This window comes from Vanessa tameamea, chromosome 8 (genome assembly GCF_037043105.1).
Source record: "Vanessa tameamea isolate UH-Manoa-2023 chromosome 8, ilVanTame1 primary haplotype, whole genome shotgun sequence".
Lineage (NCBI taxonomy): Eukaryota > Metazoa > Arthropoda > Insecta > Lepidoptera > Nymphalidae > Vanessa > Vanessa tameamea.
Window position 1 is genome coordinate 7177280 of NC_087316.1, and position 25647 is coordinate 7202926.

The 25647-nt window shown below is 29.9% G+C and overlaps 2 protein-coding genes across 3 annotated transcripts; both read left to right on the forward strand.

Moving 5' to 3' along the window:
* The first annotated feature begins 1667 nt into the window (after positions 1–1667).
* Positions 1668–7738, forward strand: Sing (singles bar). The gene is made up of 4 exons (XM_026639332.2): positions 1668–2340; positions 4265–4447; positions 6228–6368; positions 7416–7738. Exons 1-4 carry the CDS (start codon positions 2197–2199, stop codon positions 7491–7493), a joined length of 546 nt encoding a protein of 181 aa, XP_026495117.1. The 5' UTR covers positions 1668–2196; the 3' UTR covers positions 7494–7738.
* A 5346-nt stretch (positions 7739–13084) lies between these two features.
* LOC113399997 (uncharacterized) lies at positions 13085–23325 on the forward strand. Of its 2 annotated transcripts, none has more exons than XM_064215631.1 (4): positions 13085–13487; positions 20996–21116; positions 21921–22075; positions 22250–23325. In XM_064215631.1, the coding sequence occupies exons 2-4, from the start codon at positions 21078–21080 to the stop codon at positions 22404–22406; spliced, it is 351 nt and encodes a 116-aa protein (XP_064071701.1). In that variant the 5' UTR covers positions 13085–13487; positions 20996–21077; the 3' UTR covers positions 22407–23325. The 2 variants fall into 2 exon arrangements, with proteins under 2 accessions (XP_064071701.1, XP_026495128.1); XM_026639343.2 differs by having other exon boundaries at positions 13087–13487; positions 20996–21111; positions 21922–22075; positions 22250–23306.
* The last annotated feature ends 2322 nt before the right edge of the window (positions 23326–25647 follow it).

Genomic DNA, 25647 nt, shown 5'->3' on the forward strand with positions numbered 1-25647 from the left:
TAAAATTTCAACATTATTACGTGTATTGAAACACTAAATGTCGGTTTTACCTTTAACAGAGCTTTAGGGTTTTTTTTGTTTCACAATTAAATTATTCTAGAATGTAAACAAGCTTAGGTTTCCTATACTACACAGCGCATGGTACCTATGTATAGAGTACTATAGGTACACTATATTTAATTATAATAAAAAAATCGAATATATTTTATTACATGTATACCTACCGAGTAATATTATTTTAACGTTTAGTAATTATAACGTCTTTTTTAAAAGATTTATGTACCTAATTTAAACGTTCTGAAACCCGTACACGCATTTATTTTTATATTCTGTTCCTTTTTGATTATTTTTTTTCGGATATAACATTTGTTGTAAGTATGTAGTTACGTTACAGTTTTGAAAAAATAAAGATACCAACAGGTCTAATCGTTTCTTATTAGCATTGAGTCATTAGTAACAGTTATAGCATTCGCTAGTTAGAAGTCATGATTAGGCTATTAATAACGAAAAAAAGATGTTTAATTATTACACATGTGACTGATGTGCAATAATTAAATAACTTTTTTACGTTATTTCGAGTTCTAATAATGAAATATTTATATTAAGATAAAGAACAAAAGTATTTTCAAATTATACCTGTATTACTCAATTGGATAATATTGAAAAAATATTCCGCATAATTTTAATGATGCGGTCTTTCTGTAAATGTACGATAAACTGCCTTAAGGTTATTTAAAGTAGGTTAAGTTTTATAAAGTTATTTTCTTATGTGTCTACAACACGGCGGAAGCAACAAAAGCATTACCTATTCAGTAATCAACCTACCTTTTTAACGAAACAAGCCGTTCATCCAGCAAATGCAAATTGCAAATTCAAAGCTTTCTTTTTGTAAATATAATATTGATTGTATAGGATATATGTTCAAGCAGATATGTAAATTTTATGTTTCGTCATATATTTTTTATGCCATTGGCCAGTCCTTTCATTAAACTGTGGCATTGTGTCATTTTGGACTCGGATTGAACGGCGCTTGCCGTTAATAAAAGACTATGATTTTAATTGAAAAGCTATTACAGGTAATTGACTGTCACATATATATATGATAAAGGGTAATAAAGTCTTTTTACTTATTAAAATATTATTATTATTTATATGTTACATACTGCTAAGTGAAATGTAGTAAATATAAATCTCTACACATTTTTTTTCCTTCCAGCCAAAGCTGGGCATGGAATAACAATTTGTGCTTCCTTTTGATACTTATAATATTTTTTATGTATCTGTATAACTTTTGAAATAAAACAATTTACAGAATTATTATTTTATTTTGATATCCCGAGTTATTATCGTCATTGAATTATGATTGCACTGAAACGGATTTTGTTAATTTAATATAGTTGTTGCTTTTATCTTGTACAGATTGGTCTTTTCATCATTGATCGCATGCCTTTTTACATTACACAAGAGTTTGGTTACTTACAATGCCCCTATGAGCATTTGTAGGCCGTTGAAACTATACGTACAATACGTACAGTTTAAAAAAAATTATAAATTAATAAACGAAAAAGCTATTGAAAAGTTGATGATGTTATTTCTGAAAAATTTATATTCCTATTTTGTGATTTCGGTATAATGAAAAAATAGGTAAATATTTCATAAGAATGAATGAATGAATCATATTTTGTTTTTTTAAGTTAAGAAATAAAGGTTACAAGGCGGTAAACATTAACCCCAAAATAGAAATAACCCTCCGCGTAGCGCTCGTGCGCGTACTATTTTTACTGCGTGCCGGCGGACGCGCGCCTTATTTAAATAACATTCATATACTGTTCAGACGTGTTATTCCTGTGGGAAATTATTATATTTTAAAGATACAATCAAATAAATTAACATATAAATATATTTAAAAGTAAACAATTCTTATATAAAGAACCCTATAAACTTTATCAAATTTATTGAAAAAATATGGGTTAAGGAGTAGTTCATCGAACTGTTTAATTGTAAACGTTCGCAAAACGTCTAAAAATATTGTGTGTGACTAATGCTGATGTGTAAATGGTGAAATATTTTAACTCTCCTAAATTTCCTGTTGGTCCATTAGCGTGTGCTGGTTGAGGTTTGTCTGGATACATTCGTCGACATTATAAAACGAAAACAAAAGACAAAAGACATTTTTTAATTATTTTTATAAATATAATGACTCGAGGTCCTACTATCGTGCGGGTGGCTCCAAGTGGCAATAATAGCAGAGGTATTAAATGCTGTTGTTGCCGTTGCTGCGAATGCCTCAACTTGGGATACCTAACGTCACAGCATGGTGCTTTAAAGCTGGCTGAAGCGGTGAGTATTCGTTTACTACTTATTAATTTGTCGTTATATTACTTATTTCATAAATATAATTCTTATTACTCTTTAAAATGTTCTTGACTTGACTTTGCACGGGAATAAATTAATTATAGATGTATATATAAAGTACAAGCTTAAGACCTAGTTTACAATATATATTTCATATTTATTTAGGTTAATCTGTTCAAATTCGGAGATGTATCTAGTGCAATAACGTAACCCAAATATTCCGGGTTGCGTTATTGTACTAGTGTGTGTGAAATACTTGAAAGAATTAAGGTCTTAACATATCTCATAGTTGGTTCCTGTTAACTTAATATAAAAACAATTTTCTTTAATCTTGATTGTTCTTGAATAATCCATACTTCCATACTAATATTATAAATGCGAAAGTAACTCTGTCTGTCTGTCTGTCTGTCTGTCTCGCTTTCACGCCAAAACTACTGAACCGATTTAAATGAAATTTGGTACACATATAGTCTAGAGCCTTAGAAAGGACATAGGCTACTTTTTATTTGGAAAAAGGTGCAGTAAAGGGTTGAAAAGGGGGATCGTAGGTTGTAAGTTGTTGAAAGTATTGTAATTTTTAGAACTGGAAGCATAAAACTTACATTTTAGGCTGTACAGTTATAAACTAACATATCATGACACCTACTAAGGAGCGAATTTTTAAAATTCTACCCCTAAAGGGGTGAAATAGTTGTGAACGTTTTTATGGAAGTCCCTAATTTTTTAAGTTAGAAACATGAAACTTTATTTTTGGGATACTGATTAAAAAGGAGTAGATACTTATTTAAGTGTTTCTGCATATTCTACCCCTACGGGGGTGAAATAAAGGTAAAAGTCCGTCATTTTTTAAATTAAAAACATGAATCTTTTTTTGGAATACTGATTAAAAATGAGTTGATTCGCATTTAAGCGTTTTTGGATTTTTACGCCTAAGGAGTGCAATTGGGTACACATTTCGTATATAGAATAGTCTGGAAGTCCGTCATTTTGAAGTCAGAAGCATGAAATTATATTTTTGGGCTGCCGATTAAAAATGAGTTTATTTGCATTTAAGCGTTTTTGGATATTTTAGGCCTAAGGGGAGAAAGTGAGGATAGGATAGTCTGGAAGTCCGTCATTTTGCAGTGAGAAGCATGAAATTTTATTTTTGTGCCACTGATAAAAAATGAGTTGATACGTATATAAGCGTATCTGGATATTCTACCCTAAGGGCTGAAATACACACCAATGTGGTATACAAAGAGGTCTTACATTAACGTAATATTTTAAGTTAATTTGTTTCATATTCTACGCGAGCAAAGCCGCGGGTAACAGCTAGTTCTTCATATAGGTAGTTTCTAATTTAATAAAAGTTAAATCGTCTAAACTGTTTATTGTTAATCTTCGATTGCCATTTCCGATAACTTCAGGTAGCAGATAATTTTATGCTAAAGCAAAAATCTTAGTAGGTGATCAAAATTCGCAAAAAATATTGATAAGTAGTATCAGAAACTATAAAATTCTCATAATTATGGTTGATCTGCTACAATTTTATCAACTTAGCTCACATGCACTAATTATTACAGATTATTTCATTCATTTCATATGGAAACGTACATGATATAATTAAAAACCTAAAACTGTTTTATATCGTGAAATTTAGTTATAAGGGCTTATAATTAACTACGTAAATTTTAAATTGATATAACTTTTGATCGACTTAAACGATGTTTATCACAAAAGGTCTTGAAATCTCCCTCGAATATATTTTTAAAGTGATTTTGAATATCATTCTGAACACACCGACAGACGCACTAACATAAAAATATTGGTTGTTTTGTTAAGTTTCAAATAGCCATATTAACGGAATTGAATTTTTTTTAGGTACAAATATTAAATAAATTTAATAATGTTATAAATTGTTTTACAGATGCTAGGAAGTTTATGTCAAAGTCTGTTGGTGAAGTATGGATTATCAGAAGCCAGTAGTATGGGCTCGGCGTTCCATGGCTTCCTGACGACTGCATCGGCGTGCCTGCTGACCACTGCTCTGCTCATCGCCTGCTACGTCCTGTCATCTAATTCTCAACATTTGATTCGACAATCTGTTTTCGTTAGTATTTTATAGATGATAAATCTTATTATTATCACGGTTGAAATCATAGTACATTAACATTTATTGTCGGCTAGTATTTAGAAACACAGGTTCGAAGTCAAAATTATCATTTTTTATTATTGAAAAGTCTACATCTTGAACATGAAAAACGGCCAAGAGGTTTCTATTTTATTATTTAACATAAACAACTCGTGTTCGTGTGCGTGTTCTCGATATTTCAGACTATTGTTACGACTGACCTGATTCAAATCTCTCAAAGGCCATATACTTATATATATAAGTATATATATAAGTATATCGATAAAAGATAAAAAAGATAAAAATGACTAATGATATATATATATCATTAGTCATTTTTATCAAATATTTCTACTTAGTAGTCGTGTATTGATGAGCGCCCAATAAGTTCAGTCGGCTAATTTGTGTGTAGTATTTAATAAAGGTTATTATACATCGGCCTTTTTACGGCGTCGTATCATCATCTGTACATAAAGGCAAATCTTCATTTGTAATAATTAGGTTTTTATTTATTGTTAATTTATTTCATGAAAGTTGCCTGAGGCGCACTCTCCCATGTATGTTTATAAACAATAATTAAAGCTGAGTTCATTGCGTTTTTATTTTATAACGATATTAGCACGCCTATTCGACATCGAAGTGCGCAAAAGTAAATTGTAGAGATTTTATTAAATGTGGATAAAGGCACTAAGATCTATATTATCTTAAGAGATAATATGTGCTTAAGATAACCTTATTAGCGTCATTTAACGTTATCTTATGAAATCATAAAGCGGTTTTGAAGAGCGGTGTTGAAGAGAAACAATAATTATGTTTCTAATAAGAATCAAAATCTGTTTAAAATATATTCTTTAGATGAAATCCGAACATGCATTCAGTTAGGGAATCTTAAATAAATAAAAAAAAAACATTTACATTTTATTTTGTCTTTGGGATTTTGCGAAATAGATTTTGTTGTGCATCAATAAAGTGATATAGTTTTTCAAACAAATGTTGCAATTGAAAGATTTGAATAGAATTGAATGTGATTACTAAAATATATATTTTTAAATTGTTTCTGTATTTTTTATTTAATTACTTAAGTAGGTTTTAATTTCAATCTATTATATTAATTTTCATTCGGCTCTATTAATGAAAATTTTATTGTCATCACTGTCGTATTACGAGTATCTATTGCAGCATTGCCCTTTTGGTAGGCACTGATCAGATAGAATGGAAATAAAGGCGGGATCGATCCACTTGTTTACAATTTTGATAATAGGTACCTAATAGGTAGTGTTTAATCAATTACGATTGAAGTTCAAATCAAAACGAATCGATTTAAGTGCAGGTCACTAAGTAAATGTTTCGTAAACATATTTTATGAACACTTTTTTTTTCATTTGAAATCCATTTTTGTCTTTGACCACGGCAGATTTTTTCCTGATATTCTTTGAAGTTATCACCAAAAAAGCCACAGGCCGCAAGGAAGCTTACCACTTGCCATATGTGGCCTGCGGGCCGTGGCTTACCCACCACTTGTGTAGTGGATAGAACCTTTACCTTGGATGTACTTAATTTGAGTCTTTGTTAGATTGATCCACCAATCAGCATTGGACATGGTGATTGTTTCGATACAGACTTGTATTGGAACAATCACCAAAATTTTCGAGTTAAGAGCTTGTGCCCAATTCTGGCACATTTTAGAGTTGTTCCTTTTTTTCTTTTTTCTAAATATATAAATAGGTACCATAGTTCTTATTTTCTATTTTTTCCGCAGGAATTTGTATTCAACGCTGTGGCTTGTTTTATGTATTTATCGGCGTCGTCGTACATGGGCGTGGCTGTAAATATATACTTGTATCCTCGCTACGCGCTGGTCAACATGTATGCAGCATATCCCGCAATGACAGCAGTATACGTAAGTGTTTTTCTACATATACCTACAATGTCCTGGCAGACTGACCAATAATGTACGGCCTAAACTAAAAAAATATGGACTGAAAATTTGTTATGGACCTTTGTTTTATAATATAGAATTAAGATAGGGTTTTGCGAGATTTTTTTTTAAGCGGATTATCCTAGCTGTAGGATTAGCTAATCTCAATTTGGTAGGATGAACCAATGATGCCTTTAATTGTGAATCTGTTTAGCACAGCAAAATAAATAAAGATGATCATTTATATTTTTATAGGATTGGAAAACTTGTGTTGAAAAAGCATATATGTTATTATTATAATTATGATGATGCTTTTGAGGAGGGAGTTTGGAGTTTTTTCTAAACTCCTACAATGTGGAATTGGGATACTATTTTATTCCACTAAATTTTTCAATTTCCACGGGCAAAGTCGCGATGGGCAGTTACACACATATACAGTTCGCTATGATTTTATATACTGTGGCATTTTCTTTATTATGCCTTTTCTCACATATTTTTTTATTGGCAAAATGTTTGCCTGAAATTGCTTACTGCTGTAGCGATCAGGCCGCCTGTTGCACCTCAGTTGCATTACATGTACAATGTATTTAGTTGTAATGTATTTTATTCAGTAGACATCAAAACAATGTTTGATTTTGTAGCACTGTTTGTAAAAATATTATTAATCAAGTGGAATAAATGAAGCTGCATGTGCATATTATAAATATATACATTTTGTTATCATTTGCTAATATCAATAGATCTAGACTTAGATAATACAGCTGTCATCAGATATGCACGATATCAAAAATAATTCGATGTATTATGTTCATTCTATAATGACAGATATAAGTATGATGTAATTAAATACTTATTACCTTGTTGGGTCAAATATTTGCACGTTTTTTATACATAACATAACATACCTTGTCATCCATTATTATTATATTTGGTACCATAACATTTACTAATATGGGAAATATAATGTGTATAGAAGTGGAATATTGAGGAGCATTATATTTTTGTAAAATAATTCGTCTTTTTTTTTAGTACATTGGTGTCGTCGTTGGAATACTTCATGGAGTGGACGCTTATATATCCTACAAATATCATAAAGGAATACGATAAATTAACGAATAAATTTCAAATTTCGAATGTACATTTTAAGTTTCATTCCTATCTACATTTTATATAGCAACGGTATAAAGCGACTCAATACAACGAACATAAAACTTGTTATCTACTAATTATTATTCTCAGAACCATTTACCTCGTATAATGAAATTCTATTATTTCATAGGTTTCCTTTGAAGGCAAGGACTCGAACAGAGTTAATCTTTACAGCACTTTTTTTAATTTTTTATATTATACAGCCTATACAGTGTAATAAAAGTATTGTAAGGATTAATATGATTGATATCAATGAAATATCTTTCATTAATAAAGATATAAATAATTCTAACATAAGAAGTTTAAGGAAAATTATTTTGAAAAGTATTAATTAATTATAAATGTGTATTACGTAAAAATATTTCTTTGACAGTGTAGTTGTCAATTATTAAAAACGTGTAATTTTTTTAATCATGTAATCACTAAAATATCTGAATAAGATAAAATAACCATTAGCATATCTTTCTCATCTAGATATTATTAAGCGAAATTATAATTAGATTTTTAATGAATATTATCGAATATTATTAAATACAAAAATTATTATGATATATTTCACATAGTTTTATTTTTAAAATAAAATATACAGAAGTATGAAGTTGTTTCTTTTATGCCGTCCATTGTATGCGCCGGAGTAACCTGTGTTGTGTCGTACCAGGTACGAGTTAACGTCAGTCGCTGATAGCGCATGTTAACTAATAAATAATAAATTATACCAGTATAGCCGCTTCTATAATGGAAGTGTGGTGGTGGACGTATAAAATGCAACTTCGATTAGAAAGCTATAAGGAAATTAAATTAATATTATGATGACGTAATCAGAGTTTTGACATAACGTTTTCTGATTTTGTCAAATATTGTAGTATCAATATGTTTACTAAACGTATTGCATTTTATTATATAACAGTTCTTGATTACTTAATATATAATGTAGTTCTGTAAAAGTATAATCGTTTTCACTACTTACGAAATCTGTATTGCTTTTTCGTTAGAAAATATATTTTCCCGTGTTTAATTAAAAACAAATTATTATCACATCAATGTAAATGTTATTTTTTTCAGAATTTAACCTATTTCCCTCTGGATGTCGATTACCTAAGAAATAAAGGTGCAAATTATATTTTTTTCCATATTTATTTATATAAATCTTATTATGCTGGAGAATTTGTTTGACTAAACGCATTAATTTTCGATAGATATTAATAGTTAAGTCAGTTAAGTCGCATTGTAAAAGGCACTCAGTATTGTAGTATTTCGTTTTGTAGAGTGAGTGAGTTAGTATAACTACAGTCACAAGGGATATAACTTCTTAGTTTCCAATGTTGGTGGCGCATTGTTGATGTAAAATACGGTTAATATTCTTATAGCGCCAATGTATATGGCTGTTGATAATCACTTACAATTTTCCTGTCCGCCACTTACAAAATAAAATATATATAATTCGCGTTAATCACACGTTACGAGCATGAGACAATAACCAGAAACTAATCTAACAAAATTTAATAAGGCTCAAAATGTGGAGCAAAAGTACTATCTTGTTGTAAGAAAGTCATAGATATACAATTATATTATATAATTGTAGTCATAAATATACAATTATATTACTAACATAATCTTTACTTTAAAAACGAGCACCTTATCTAGAATTAGTCGTACGTAACTATTGGGTAAAATTTGTATTTCAGTAATTTATCTTTTCTCTGACGGTTCATTGGAGTGAGACGGCGTTTCACGCTGTACCAACAACGGATAGCAAGTTGCAGCGACATAGCTTTCGACATAGCCCTGCATCCGCCGCCGCTAGCACACGAAAGTAGAACACCATATAAGGGAACTTACCATGCGATCATTGAAGATAAAGAAATTTGATCTATGGACTGTTTGCATTTTGATTAAAAAACGATTAACTAGTTTATACTCAAAATATTCCTGTTGCTTTTGTATACTAAGTAATTACACGTTAGCAATTAAAAATTATATTTACGTGTTAGCCAATTACAATATAGATAATTTTATTATGAAAGTTATATTATAAAATAAAAAATAATTTTATAATTCGCAACGCAATCTATGTTCACAATCTAATGTTAAATTTATCTAACGTAATACACGTATAATTAAACATACGATAAAAAAATATCATTATAAAACTATATATTAGCAAATTAAATAAAGATAGTGTATTTTGTCAACAAGTTTCTTTTAATAAAAGTAAAATTATATTTGAATGTAAATATTGAACACGACTTTTAACTCTAGGTAGAAATTTATGTATTTGGCTAGATGGTAGGCCCAGACAAGGTGATATTTACCCAGACGAATTTTTAAGCAACAATTAAAATATTGTCAAAACAATCCGGAATAAGTTAAAAATGGACATTATAGTAACTCGCTATAAAAGTAAAGATGTCAGAGTATTATTCTTTGTATGCTCATCTTTTATATGTATTTCATTTTCATCTTATTGGAAGATGATTGAAAGCCGACGGTAACTTAAAGCAAGCAATATCATACCAAATATTTTTCATACGCTTTTATAATATGTAGTTCAGTCAGCAGTGGTAGCAGGATTATTTTCAAGGAGGTGCTTTATACTTTTGAGTAATTCTTACAATGTGTCAAAACGAGATATCAATCACCGATGGGAGACCGAAGGCTGACACTTTGCTTACATTGATGAGCATAGATTGTTGCTGCTGATCGGCGCGTACTCTGTATACATGACAAGGCGTTGAATAAGTTAAGACAACAAGACAGACGCTTTTTTTATTTTAACACTTTCTGTTTCTTACCTAGCAGAGAGATGCATCCACTCCCCGGCATCCACGGTTACCTACAATCTTAAATGATGATTTTGAGTTCAAATTCGGGGTACCACTGATTTTTTATTTGGTTATAATTCGTATCGTACTCGGCGGTAAGAATAACCTCATGAGGAAACCTGTATAATAAACATTCTCATCAAAAAGGAGAGGAAGTCTAATCTGAGCCGTGGGACATATACAAATCGAAAAGTTTTCCAAAACGAAAAATTCAATTTCAAAAACATACAACGTTACAGGAATAAACAAAAAATAAAAATAATTAATTTTTGTATAACATCAATTTCTAAAAATAATCACTATTTTATTTTCATAGTAAAAAAAAAGTTTAAACCTAGACGCATTCAATTAGTGTTTAATTAAATTGTTCTGTCATCATTGGTTTGACATAACAGAGGAAGACACAACATGCTTTGCACAACATGTTTTATTAAACACGTCAACATTTATAACATTACAGGAAAGTGTTATATGTTGTTATCACAAGTCAATCATTATTTCGAATGTTTTATTGTCTCGTGAAACTTGTATAAGTATGAAAATCTATTATATGGACAGAAGCAGAAACAGGGACAAATCTGTACATTAAAAGGATAATCCGTCATTGATTGATTGATCGATTGATTGATTGATTGCGGTAATCAGGTAGTTCCGCATTTCTTTATTTCATATCAACCGTTGAGGTTTATCGAGTATACATATTTTTGTTTTAAACCAGGCAAATTTACTTAGGTATAGTTTTTCAAGCAATTTAAATTAACTTTTTTAAGTATTTTTGATTTGACGATGCTTGCGACATTTGAATGTCTAGAAAACAAGGGTCATATACTTCTATTTCAGTAAATTCATTCAAGTTCAGAATCAGAATTCAAGTGAACAATATATCCTACATATGTGAATTTTGGTCTGTACAGTGATTAAAAAAATACGTTTAAATAATAATACGTTTAAATTTAGGCCAATAAAAGTAGTTTTATAATACACATTAACCTTTTTGTATTGCTGTTATCTACCGATAGGTGGTAGGCCACAATTTCCGCTTATAAAATGTTACGGATGAAGTTAGTGCTGGCTTTGGTAGGGACGGTTGTAAATCAAATATGTAATTTGCGAAATCACATCTTTGCACAAATTTGTATCTAAGGTTGTCCTGATTAGCTCTGGTTACTTAATGTTGATTATTTCACTGTAAATTTGTCATATGACATATAAATATTAAAGCCTTTAATTGATTAGTTCTGCCGTATTTCTTCTATTATAAATGATATTGGGATCCTTTTTAAAAAATATTTGTTATCATTACTAATTATTGTAATAGTTATTGTATTCTTACTTAATAGAATAATTAAGCCCTCAATCATTAATTGTTACTTTTATCAGTATGTTTGGCGCTCAATATTAAAAATGATATTATAAGCTAAAGGTTGCTTTTGTTTGTTTGGATAATAATCTAACTAAAAAAAGAGGAGACGTTTTTTTCAGTAACGTTTAACTGAAAAAAACGATCTAAGCAATATACATAAAACTAGTAAGATGCAAAGCGTTAAGGAAAATTTATTAATAAAATAATATTAAAGTATATGCACTCTGCATTTCACTCGCTTTTAATTGAGACTACTGACGTGACAAGCGTGAATTTCATACTTTTGTTAATAGAGCCGGGATGACCATGTCCGGACCCCTAATCTTCCAATTCTCTAATATTTTTTTCATTCCTTAAATATATTTTTTCTACCTTAATGCAATTTATTCATAATTACGATGTTTTTTTAATGGTTTAAAGTCTGCCATCATCCTTCTCAAATACGAAATATATTTGGCTTCCAAAATTTTCCAATTCTTAGCCGGTTTTGAGGTCTCTTGGCCATGCGAGGCTTACACATGTTCTGACTCTGCTCGTTAAGTTATATATAAGTGAGTATGTTACAATTTTCATGCGTACAAGTAAACAGAATAAAAGTATACGGATGAAATAGAAGCAGAGTGACTACAACAGTTAATAACTACATTACAGTTATGAATAATTATTAAAATGTTTCGGCACATTTTATCTGTGTTAGGAATAAATCATATTAGTAAAATTATGTATGCTTAATTTGTAAGGTCTGTACAGGGAGACTGTGTAGAAATAATCAATTTATAGTGTAAACAGTAATGATGTTCTAGTAAGTAGTAGTAGTAGTTTATTAGAATATCATTGGTAAACAGTAACTAAACAAGACTTAGAACTTATATATAAGTTTTTCTAAACATGTGGGAAAAAGTTTTATTTGATAAATACGTTATGAATATTAATGTTTTATCAAAAGTACTATTTTTTTTACATTTACTAGAAGTACTGAAATAGACACTATTTGGCGCGTTTACCAAATCAATACCATAAAATTTTAATCGCATAGCGACATTTATCAATTTTTATATAGTGTTAGTTCGTCCTCTTTATCGGCAATAATAATTTCCTTACGATTGATTCTCAAAGCAATCGATTCAAGATTAATTTTACAGTTTTATTAGGTATAAAAAAAATATATTTATTTAATTTTGTATAAGTACTCGAATATGGTTTTTTAAATAAAATTTTACTATTATAAAAATGTTATTTAAAACCGTTTGCGCACATGGAAAAATAATGAATTTTATCAAAAATGCGCAAGTTTTACACACGAAGGGGCGTTGATAGAACGTACATTCCTCGATGAGTCACGGCGTTTAGACAGTTTAGTATCAATAATGCGCAGGCACATCTATTAAACCGTTATGTATGTTCGTTAACACTTCAATGTGTGACTACCCGACAAAACATAACAAAATTATTTGATGTGTGTCACCAGTTCACAAAATATTGTCAACAGTAAAGGCAAGGTTTACTGTGTCTGTAAGGTGATCTCGTTGGTAGGTAACTAACGCAGCAGTAAGAGACGCGCTTTGGAGCGCACCGCTTGCGCCCGTAGATGACGCAGAAATAGTTTTTTTTTAAATAATACGACTATACTTTGTTATTATTCACTGTGATAACAAAAAAAAATGGTGCCAAAGTACTGAATATCCGTAGACAATCCTGTTTCTACGACTAGTTTTTTTTTTTTCGAGTGAAAGGACCAGTCGCAACAAACTTCTTCACCGTGTTTATGTAAGTTAGTGGAAATATACTTTATACCTATTATTTCGTACCCGTTGCTTGTGACTAATTAATTATTTTCGTATAGGTGCTTTATGTTCAGTAACATACATGTAAAAATTCAAAATTTACAAACGTTTAGTATTCTATAGTATTTAAAATTTATATTTTGTAATGATTATTTATGTTAACAACAACAAATACTATATATCTTTATTTTTATCAGTCATTTTATGATATTGTTATCAAGGTCATTTAATAGATGCGAATATACATTTATTATTTCTAATGTATTGTAGATAATTATAATAATACCAGCTCTTGTTAAACAATTGGGACTTACCATTATTCTATGTTAAAGGACTTTTCTCAAGTGTGTTTTAATCTTTTCAAGTATATACACTACTGATATCGCTATTGTTAGTAAGGAAAACAGTGCCTCCGATTTGACTGTTGTATGTGCGTCCATTGCTGCTTTCCAATGTACCGAAATCGTTCTTGACCTACTTCTACTTCAATGTAATTCTGTACGATGCTATCGTCTCTTAATCCGCCTTAAAGCGATAAGAAGACAATACCAGATTAATCCGTTGAAGAAAGTGTTTGATATACAAATGAATTTGCTATCAAAACAAGTTGGATTCGATGCTATTACTAAAGACAGATCTATTTTATTAAAAACGCTTTGTGCGCAATGTACATTATATACAGTTGTTCAGATTTGATTTACCTTGAGTTATGTACTTTTGTTTGATGTAGTATCTTGTACTATGTGTTGAAATATTATTTCATCATTAAAGAAATGAACCAAAATACAATTCACATTGTCGGCTCATTTAAATGTCCCAAAGGGGAAAAATTATGTCCACTCTATATCATGATTATTATCTAAAAAAAAATAGCGAAAATAATTAACATGTTCAATCAACGCGGATGGCTAGTTTGGAGTTAATATCAATATTACACCTCAATCACAATCAAATACTTAAATACATACTGACACTCTTTTATAATATTATATTAAAATGAAGAAATTTGTAAAAAAAAATACAATAAGTTCCAAACTGAAGGCAATTCATTGTAGGCAAATATTTTTATCCTATTTAAGAAATTTCTATTTAATTGTTTATTCACTTTTATCGCTCATCAAAGTATCAACGTATTGTTTGAGCAGGTTATAACGTGTGTAATGTTTTAAAATAATGAAAGGACTTATTATTATTGATTTCAATACAAAATAAGTTAATGGTTCAATTCTTTGCTTAATTGTTTGCCTTCAAGTGGCAGTGAAGCAGTGTAGTATGCCAATTATGGTATGTTATTGATAAAAACATGATGCTGTAATATTATAAAAGTGAATGATCAACAATAACAGTCAACCAGAATAGTTCATCTGTTGTTGAACCCATTATAAAAGTTAAACTCTATTGTCTATGTTTGTTTACATTTAGATAACGCACTCTATCTAACTCCGCAGTATAGATTACCTCATTACACCGATTTACTGTCACAATAAACGATTATTCTAATAAATCAATAAACCTTAAATCTCTATGAAATCTAAACAAAATATCTGATTTCTATCGGTTTGTTGGTATGGACATTATATTGAAATGTAGAATTTATTTTTTAAGTAGTCTAGAGTGTGGTATATTTTGGAACCTGTCTTTTACTTGTTTTTTTTGTCTAGTAGCAAATATATGAACAAAAATATTTAAAAAAAAGAGAAATGTTGTTGGACAGCGGTTGAAACGAAATTGATTTTGCTATTTATTATGCATTAAATAAGAGATACAATAAAATAAACTAACAACGTTTGGGAATAATTAAATGACATGAAATTAAATTTTTATTAAAATTCTTCTATAATAACAAAAAATAAGTTTAAATAGTGTTATATTAAACCCTATATGGACAACAAAAAGAGAAAGAAAGAAAGAGAGGAAAAGGTCGCCTGGCGGTGGCATAACAGTTTTACCTTACATGACGATTTCTGCCAGTAAACTCGAAAAAAAAGAACGAATTTCTTTTTTTTTGCGTAAAAGAACTTCGTTCTAAAAACATATTGTAATTTCATTGCCCTATAAGGAATCGGTTGCAAGTTTTAATCACAGATTTACATATATGCAGATATTAACATGTGAACTTAAATAAAAGTTTGTAAAAATAATGTAAATTTTTGAAAACACTTTTATTACAAACAGGTAGGCCGACTGGCATATGGGCGCCCAAAGACGCCAAACGACAATGTGAGAAATATTAATCATCCATTATATCGGCAATGCGCCACCAATCTAGGGAACTAATTTGTTACGTCCCTTGTGCCTGCAGTTACACTGGCTCACTGACCTTCAAATCAGAACAAAATAATACTACAATTCGTAATATTATATGACAGTAGATCGCAGTATTGTTGAGAGGATGGTTCGGGTACCATTCGGCTTGCAAAAAGCCATATCACTATATGAATTTATATTTTTATTTATATATTACAAGCCTGTAGATAATATTTTGCCTTCACATTTATTTTTATCAATATGAACTAGACAATGAGTAACTGAGGTCCTTAGTTCGAATAAGTCATTTACATTAAAATTGTGAACAAAGCTGTTAATAGGAAATTAGATATTAATTGATAACAAAATATTATCAGGTGTGATAATCATTTGATATTTATAAAGTAACATATAAAATAATTGAATCAATCGACTGTTTAGTAATGTAAAAGTTGTAACGGGGCCCAACCCCGTGATGAGCATGGAGGAAATTGAATACATTTATTGTGTAGAGCACAATAAAATTTTGTCTGCCTGTTGAATGCCTCACAAAAAACTCGTTGGATTCTAAGGATTTAGTTGAGTTTTATTCGAGCAATGACATAAAGATAAAAACATTTATGGCAATCAATTACAAAATAAGTAACTTTTACAGAGATAAAGTACATATAAGAATATATAAGGGTCAAACAGTATATAGTAGGTTATTAGTAATAACAATCAGAGTGACGAAATAGTCAAACACACGTACTTCCGTAACGAAGGCACGCATACTAGATAGAAGGACTGCATGGAACGCGCATACCAAGCAACGTTCCCATGCGATGGCATACGATCGCAGCTGACTGTATTCATATATTCAAAAATGGACTTTAAATGTTATGTAGACACTTTATTTTTATTTACCACGTTTAAAACACGCTGTGACGCGAGTCGATGCGGCGCGTTTGGTGTGAATCGTACAATAAACGATTATTCACCCTTACTTTTGTCTTTCTTTAAGTAGATATAAGAATAAGACGAATTTATTTTGAATATTTAAATACATTGTGTAATTGTCTACGTAGACAGAAACAAATTTTGTCTAATATTTTTCTACTAGTACTTGCTTACTTAATTAACCTTACTAGGTTAGAGGATATATATACGTCGTTGACCTTGCGTGATTGTGCGTTACCGATAAATACGCTTCAAGGAAATCTCACACCCCCTGTGCCCTGTAACTGCGGAAAAAGTAGGCGATTAAAGGGTTGCCTTTTCCGTACCAATTATATGCAAAAATCGTATTTTTTTACTAAAAATATATCTTGCAAAACACTTTTAAGGCTAATACAAAGGCTATTGTGTTATTTTAAAAACCGTTTAAAAAAATCATCTTTTAAAATAGATAGCTTAGAAAAAAAACCTAGTAACAACGAAATCAGAGGTTACATTGCGGATGTATGTAGGTTAACATGATTTTTTAAAAGTTTTTGTGGTTACAGTTACCGAGAAAAAGGAATCAATATAACTCAAATATTTCACGTATATCTATGTCTGGAGATTTAATTGGAATGTAGATTAAGTTGCCAGTCTGTTATTGGAAGGGTTTTAAAATTACGTATACAGGTTTTCCCTCATCTTTTCCTTAACAGCGCGATCTGATACTAAAATAAAATAAATATTAAAAATATTCGCAAATATGCTTATTAATTTTAAAACGGACGTTTGTAAAATATATGAATATGTACGTTATATAATTTTCATTTAGGGTAACACTATACTTACATACAATACCTCGTTGGTATTGTGGATAGCCTATAAAACAAAAGCCAGATGGATCCGAATGGATGGAATATTATAGTGAAGAAAAAAAGCGTATCAATAATCTTAAATGATTACTTATTGAAGTATTAACAAATTGTTAATTACTTCAAACATACAGCAATCCAAAGGTTCAGTAAATTGTTAACTTGCTTTTCGGGCATATATTCTCGGTATTAACCGGTATTTTTAAGTTGACCGTGTGTACGCTCTCTTGCGATTTAAATATCGCAAGTCATTGATGTTGCGCCCGATCTGTATCTAGTCGTATCAGATTTGACGCCAAAATCCGCACCAAATCCGTATTATTATGAGAGAAGGAATAGGGAGTGCAGTTGTGTTTGCGTACACTCATGCTCTGTATTATGTCCTACGCAATTGTTTAAGAGTCCTTGATGATAACCGTGGCCGAAATTGGTCACTATCACTAAGAAACAGGAAGAAATAATTAGCTTTGAAGCAGTACGTGATGGAATGCTTGATATTTAGATAATATATTGTATTACGACAGATTAAAGCGGACATGTAAAGTCAGTTTTCATTTAGGAATATAATTTGTCGTATTTCGCAATATATAAATATATTTTTTCTTGCTTGAAAACAGGGATATAATTTTATATCTATGTACACATATACGGTCATTGACAGTTGGAAAGGTTATTATGACTCTAATGACTCATTAAAAGTTTTGAGGGTATGAGAAGCGCTATACATACATATATTTATATATAATTGTAAAACATTGAACAAAAATATGTATTAAGTTTGGAATATATAAAAGCCTAAGCAAAATACCGCAGAAGTTCTTCTATCTGTGTTACCATTATATAGTATAAAACAAAGTCGCTTACCGCTGTCTGTCCCTATGTATGCTTAGATCTTTAAAATTACATAACGGATTATGTTGCGGTTTTTTTAAATAGATAGATTGATTCAAGAGGAAGGTTTATATGCATAATACATGCACAATATAGTAGAAAAATATATGTGTATGGTATATGTCTATCTCTTAGGGATAACCCACAATAACCATTTTTTATCCTTTACATTTTACGAGTAATAATGGCTTATTTTTGAAGAGATTTTAAGCAATACAGCATTAATCCGGATCCAATTAAGTACCTTAAATACATTGTGAATTTAATATAGATCAATATGGCCCTTTACAGGATGTAATTTAAATGAATATTTTGGAATATATTACAGATTTAAAACGCAGGGACATAGCGGTTTGTATTGTCTAATGACTGAAAAACTGTGAACGTTGTAAGACATTCTGTAGTATATTTAGTGGTGAATATTACTGAAGGTGAATATTACTTCAAAGCGTCAATCAATTCAATATCAACGATAGGTGAAACAGTGTTGGATTCTTTTAATTTCAAACAGATATACTAACATCCTAATTTATATTTAAATATTAAGGTTCTACTTATAATATTACATTTATTTACATCCAGGAATGTTAAGATATATATATAGTTGTAAAAACCAGCTTAACTTAACAGTGGTAATAGTGTTATTATCTTTTGTTCAAACTAAAACAGACGTGAAGGCATCGTGCGTCATGTAACTGTTATTTGTTTTTGTAATTGTCACGTAGTCTGAAACGACTTGATCATGACATATGTAGCTGTTTACTTTTATTTCTTAGTAGAAAAGATTTTTTTTTATTATATGGCCACCTGATGGCGAGTGATTACCACCGCCCATAGACAATGGCGCTGTAAGAAATATTAACCATTCCTTCACATCACTAATGCGCCAGCAACCTTGGGAACTAAGATGTTATTTCCCTTGTGCCTGTAGTTACACTGGCTCACTCCCCTTCAAACCGGAACACAACAATACTGAGTACTGCTGCTTGGCGGTAGAATATTTGATGAGTAGGTGGTACCTACCCAGACGGGCTTGCACTACCACCAAGAATAAAAATAAATTTGTGAACACATTTCGTCTATGATATATATTTATAAGAAAGTAATGTAGGCCTTTATATTTCTCTATCATACAGATCTATACACAGGATGCAGGAAATATTATCAAAAAATCTGCTCGTGATGTTTTACGCGGTGGAGCATTGCAGTGGCATAAGCTTCGAAAAAATATTCTTAAGATAAATTGGAGATATCTAACAACAACATATCCAACTAATATTTGTTGTCCTTTTTTGCTTGACTTATATATTGTAAGAAATTTATGTTTGTTGTCGTTGTGTTGGAGTTTGAAATAACGTATAAAAAACCCATGTGAAGATTTCTATAAAAATATATCAATATATTTTTTAAAAAAACGTTCGGCTATCAGATTTCAGCTTCGATTCTTCGAATAATTTACCTATTCGTTTATTTTTAATGACACATCGGATTGAATATGAGATATAATTATACAACAAGATTCCATACGTCCTTTTGTTATCAAAATATTTTTACAAAAATAAATTTTAACTTTGTTAATATGGGGCGGTACGAGGCGATTAAAAGCGTTTTCCAATCTCTAGAAATATCAATCAGATAACAAGTCGCTACCAGTAATATTCTTATGACTGGTAGTCTTCGAGTCGATAACGATCTTCTGCTTAATCGATTCACATATTTATCATAAAATCTTAATTGTTGTACGTCATATTTTACTTCATTTCTGAGAATTGTTTTTGTTGCATATCATGTTTTTTTTTAAGTTTCAGTTGAATGCCTCTGAATTTCTTTTTAATATGCAGGTATCTTGTCTCTTCACAGATATTGATGTTTATAAAGATATTGTTACTAATCAGTTAAGCATAGATATTTAAATAATTATCTTTAGAAGTCTGAGGAAGTTGATAGTTCCATCCTTGAAAAATGGGAACGTATAAAGTTGGCCCTGTGCCTAGTACCTCTGCGATCGCGTCAACTAGCTAGAAGAAAAATGAAAGTACTACTTTTTAATTCAGAACACATACATATAATTAGTATAAACTTCGGACTCTAGACTGTCTTCAATTCAAATGTTCTGTAATAACGTTTTAGAGAGGTGAATGGAAATAAAAGAATGGGTTCTTTACATTTTACTTCCTTATTAAGTAACTTAAATAATACATAGAAAAAATACTCGATCAGCTATAAAATGAGAACGCTTTATGTAATTCTTTATACAATTTATAAATACATTTTGTATGTTTTCATTATTTACGTTTCGGTTTCGTTTTGTTTGAATACAAACTATTTCCCTTGACCTGGTACGCGTGAAATACGAAGTGTGTTATTGAGCATCAATAACAATAAATAATAACGTTGAACAACTGTAAATAAATATACATAATTATATATTTTAGTCTATTAAGTTATCTGTATATAATTTAGATTACAAGAGAATTGCAAGACAAATAGAATACGCTTATTTTAAACTTACGATATCTCGTTAAGTTTGTATTTGTTTTAATTTACTCCTATTTTATTTCAGATTGAGGTGGAAGTAGACTAGGGAAGAATCGAGTTACGTGATACGATTGGTGGCTATTTATCAACACTTGTAAAAATACAAAATGGATGAAATCAAAAGTGCAAGTTGGACAGAAGGTAACGATGGGTCATATTAGAATAATGTTAAAGACAATTTACTTGGTGGTTGTACTTTCTGCAAGCCGTGTGGGAAGGTACCACCCACTCACCAGATATTCTAACGTCACAGCAGTACTCAGTATTTTTGTGTTACGGTTTGAAGGATGAGTGTGCCAGTAGTTAAACTTAAAGTGGCATTAAAGGGGCATATTCATATTTCAGTTTCTAAAATAGATGGTGCATTAGCGATTTATGGAATGATCAAAATTTCTTACCGTGCCAATATCTATAGGTAGTGACACTTACCATCAGATAACTTATTTCCAAGCCCACCTACCTACCGCAATAAAACAAAAACAAAATCATCTTATTTAAAAAATATATATATTAATACCGTAAGCCGATTTTTGTTCCAGTGATTATGGGATAATAGCTGCACATATATAATAATCGGTTATAGTCTCATTTTAAAGAGCTCCAGCCGTATATGTGCAGAAAAATAAAGAGGATTCTTGATTGCAATTTATTAAATTGTTTAGAAATTATCAACAAGTTCGGACGTCGTCTGTTTACAATGGAATAAAAAAAAATCTGTCATAGGTTTCGAAATTTGTATAAATATGTTGAATAAACGAAAAGTTTCGCGTGCGACCCACTAGTTGGTCTTTATTTTTGGTAAATTGAAGATATTCCAATATATACATTATATGTACCTTTACATGCTAGGTTTTCAATTAAAATGAATAAGAATTTCAGCCCGTTACCACTTATAATAGATACGCTCTAAAAACATAATATTCCTCATCATTTGCTTTTTCTCCATTTTAGATCTGTTCAAACCAACGGAAGAACCTAGCATATCGATGATAGCGGAAGAAGTCCCGACTCTAACTGTGGCCACTATTCTTGGAGTTACCATTGTCATACTCATCGCTATAGTTGTAGTTTTCGTTTTAGGCGTTCTTATTGACTGGCGACAGCAGTAAGTGTTATTTAAATACATCAAAATGTGGATCACATTACATGTACATTCGCGTTGTTCGTTTTCATACTTTTTTTAAATTAAAGCCATTTGAGTTACTATTTTGTTTAATATATAATTTTATAAATAAACATATAACAATATATTTAATATAAAAATTACAACAATTTTCAGGCGACTACTTAGTAAGAAGATGGTTGAAGTAAAACGAATGAAAAATCATAAAAGAGTCAATACATACCCTGATGCGGATGTGGTCAGCATAGCGAACAACATGGAGGAAGAAGGCATAAGTACGCCACCAGCAGAAGCTCTCAAGCACATACCGTAGTACCAGTAAAATTAGCAATTGATATCAATTCACCAAAAGTCTCAAATGTTTGACTAAGAGTGTAAAGCTCTAGTTTTATCATCATTTATAATACGGCTTAATTTAAATATACATTTAAGCCGAATTTCTTCTAACTATTTTTGATAAATCAATATTAATGTTTGTATCATGATTTGTAATAACTATATTGGAATAGAATTATTGGGAAATTCATGATCATCGATTGATTAATTTTGTTTTTTGTTTGAAAAAATTTAAGTGAGATTTAGAGGTCTGGAGACCACGGGGCAAAAAATGGCTCCCTTTTTAATTTATTTTCCTAAAAAAACCTTAATTAATTGAATTAGTTTTTCACCAAATGAAAATATTTTTACTTCTTATACATCTTTTATACGGTATAAATTTTACTTTTTCTTTTCTTTAATTCTTATATTTATTTATATAAAAAACCTTTTAACAAATATATGGCGTATCTATCTACACGTACACACATTATGAGTGTTTACTCGTCGGAAGTAAGACTATTTAAAAAAATCTATTGTGAGGGCTCTCTCTCTCTTGTTTGCTCTTGTGTCCTCTGCTTTGGATCCTCTAAATCCAGCCCTTTTTATTACGTACATTGTTAATGAAAAATATAATTTGACTTTATGTAAGAAGTGAAAGGTATCTTAGTTTTACTTATTTTAATAGATGCATGGGACCAATGAAGTTGCACTGTTTTTTATGTAATTATTATTAAAAAAACTTACAATTCACCAAAAACGTTTCCTTCCAAAAGTTTACTTTAAGTATAGTAATAAGCAATTATTTTGATAAAGTAAAGTATTTTTCACTAATAGAATCTGAATTTAAATGTTTTGTGATATTATTTAATTTGACTATAAAATGTAGATTGATTTAATAGATAACATTATTTAAAATGATTTAAGACATAGATATATATTTTGTTAGAAGAATGTACATACATTTATTTTGATTGACTATTACTAGGAATGATTTTATAATAAATACAATTCTAATAATTTATATTAAGATTTAGTTCAAGAAAATTTCACTGTAATATGAAGTTTGATGTAATAAATAAATGTAATATTGTATAAAATTTTTCAAGAAATAAAGATGTATTTTTTGTTTTTTACCCAAAAATAAATGAAAATTCTTTCCAACGCTTAATCCTTTTTGAATGTTTACAACTGAAGACTACTAAGTGAAATTAGAAGATAGAATAAATTCTTATAATATTTTTTTTAGAACTGATGCTACAAATTTAGAATTAATGTGGAAATGTTACAACGACTTATTTATGTAACATAGATAGTTTAATATTTAATATATAAATACGTGTACACAATATGTTACTACTAGATACAGCTAATTTACAACTTATAAATATATTATTTATATATAGTAAAAAGTAAAGTAAAGCCTGTAATTGTACCACTGCTGGGCTGAGGCCTCCCATCCGCAGCTCCAATATGTATTGGTGGAAACACACGTAACAGAATTTCATCCAACCCATACAGGTTTTCTTTCAATGTTTTTCATTACCGTCGTTGGACGAAATGAAAAAAGTCATTAGTTCATCTATCTACAAATAAGCCGCACTTGTGGGTAACCAAATAAGTATAAAAAATTTATACAAAAAGCGAATTCGTAAAAAGGTTTATTATCAATAACAAGAACTATGAACGATTAGAATGAGTACTTATTGTAATATATTTACATAATTTTTTTTAGTATAAAGACTTACGAGTAGTGAAAACACAATGTTTATAGTAATAATTGTTGCAATTAATTATGCTATTAGGCGTTAAAAATATGTCTAACGTAAAAAAATAATTGCAATGCATAACGCGTTCGTATTCATTACATAAAACAAAGCTCGAATGATTACCTGGAATGTAGTTATTCTTGATTGGAAATATTACACAAATTATTGTTATCTTATTATGCAGTTTTTATTTTTAATAGACAGAAATGTTTAATGTATGTAAATTGCATAAAAATGGCCTTTTTATTAATTTTAATATTATATTCATAATTCTAATTAAACACTAGTGAAAGTATAACGTACGTAACAGTAATGTTTTGCTAATAAAAAGCTAGAATAATCTTTATGCTCATTTATATTATATAACATTAAATATAAATGTTTATAATGACAAAGGTATCACAAAGTGATCCATGTTTTATATTAAGTTTAAGAATTAATTTTATGAGGCTTATGAGGCTCTAACGATTACTGAGTAACTTATAATTCTAGAACAATTGCAATATTATATAAGTACATGCATATTCGAAACATATAAGTCGCACGTTAAATCACGATATAATAATACGATATTAGAGAGGTGTACGATGATATTATAATAATGATTTTTGTAAAAAAATTTATAGTGTGATCAAAAACCTCACAAATAAGTAATAGCTCCTAAGAAAAAGATTTTTACTTTTTCGAATGGTCAACAGCTATTAGCCATAGTGGCCTCTAGTCGTAGAATACTCTGCCAGATATAGGGAGCCGAACACTGAAGGGCTCAGAGTATGCGTGTCCTAAGGACGCCTCCTGTGAGGCCGGACCTCGGCTCCAGATCCTTTGGAGGGATGACATTGTGTGCTCTGAACCCCGTCATATGCCTAAGCGCGGACGGGTGGTAATGAACGAGGGACCTCAGAATTTTTTCTTACATATTAAAATAGTCATATGTAGCTATAATTGTTATATTTCTGATATTTATAAAACAAATTAGCATATTATTGCTGTTTATTTTTAAACCATTCCAACAAATATATCACTTTTGAAGATCGCCATCAGCGGTTATAATATCTTAATTGCAATTTTAAATAATATTTTTTTGGCAATATATTGTAATTTTGTTATTCGTGTTTCTATCTTTCAAAGAAGTACAAAACATTTATTGATAAAAAATCCCATAAAGATTGCACAAAGCTATCGTCTAACAACTATTTTGTTATCAAAAATAAATAAATGGCATAATTTGTACAACTGATAAAAGATTAAAATTTAAACATTTATAAAAAAAAGCAGTTTATTTGAAGCATGGATCAAAAGCATTGCATAAGAATTAAGTAATTATTATGTTTATTTATGACATGGATTGTGCCGTTTCTTGTTTGATTTTTTTGAAGATTTTTACATACTAATGTATGTTTTAAGAGTAATAAATGAATAAAAAAAGTCTATAACAGTAAATTGATAATATGTGAAATGTTTTAGGCA

Bases quoted from the DNA above. Each gene is read 5' to 3' on its own strand.
- Sing (XM_026639332.2), top strand. From the start codon at position 2,197: ATGACTCGAGGTCCTACTATCGTGCGGGTGGCTCCAAGTGGCAATAAT. The intron at 2,341-4,264 runs GTGAGTATTCGT...ATTGTTTTACAG, and splicing joins CTTTAAAGCTGGCTGAAGCG to ATGCTAGGAAGTTTATGTCA. The intron at 4,448-6,227 runs GTTAGTATTTTA...TTTTTTCCGCAG, and splicing joins TGATTCGACAATCTGTTTTC to GAATTTGTATTCAACGCTGT.
- LOC113399997 (XM_064215631.1), top strand. From the start codon at position 21,078: ATGGATGAAATCAAAAGTGCAAGTTGGACAGAAGGTAAC. The intron at 21,117-21,920 runs GATGGGTCATAT...TTCTCCATTTTA, and splicing joins CAAGTTGGACAGAAGGTAAC to GATCTGTTCAAACCAACGGA. The intron at 22,076-22,249 runs GTAAGTGTTATT...AACAATTTTCAG, and splicing joins CTTATTGACTGGCGACAGCA to GCGACTACTTAGTAAGAAGA.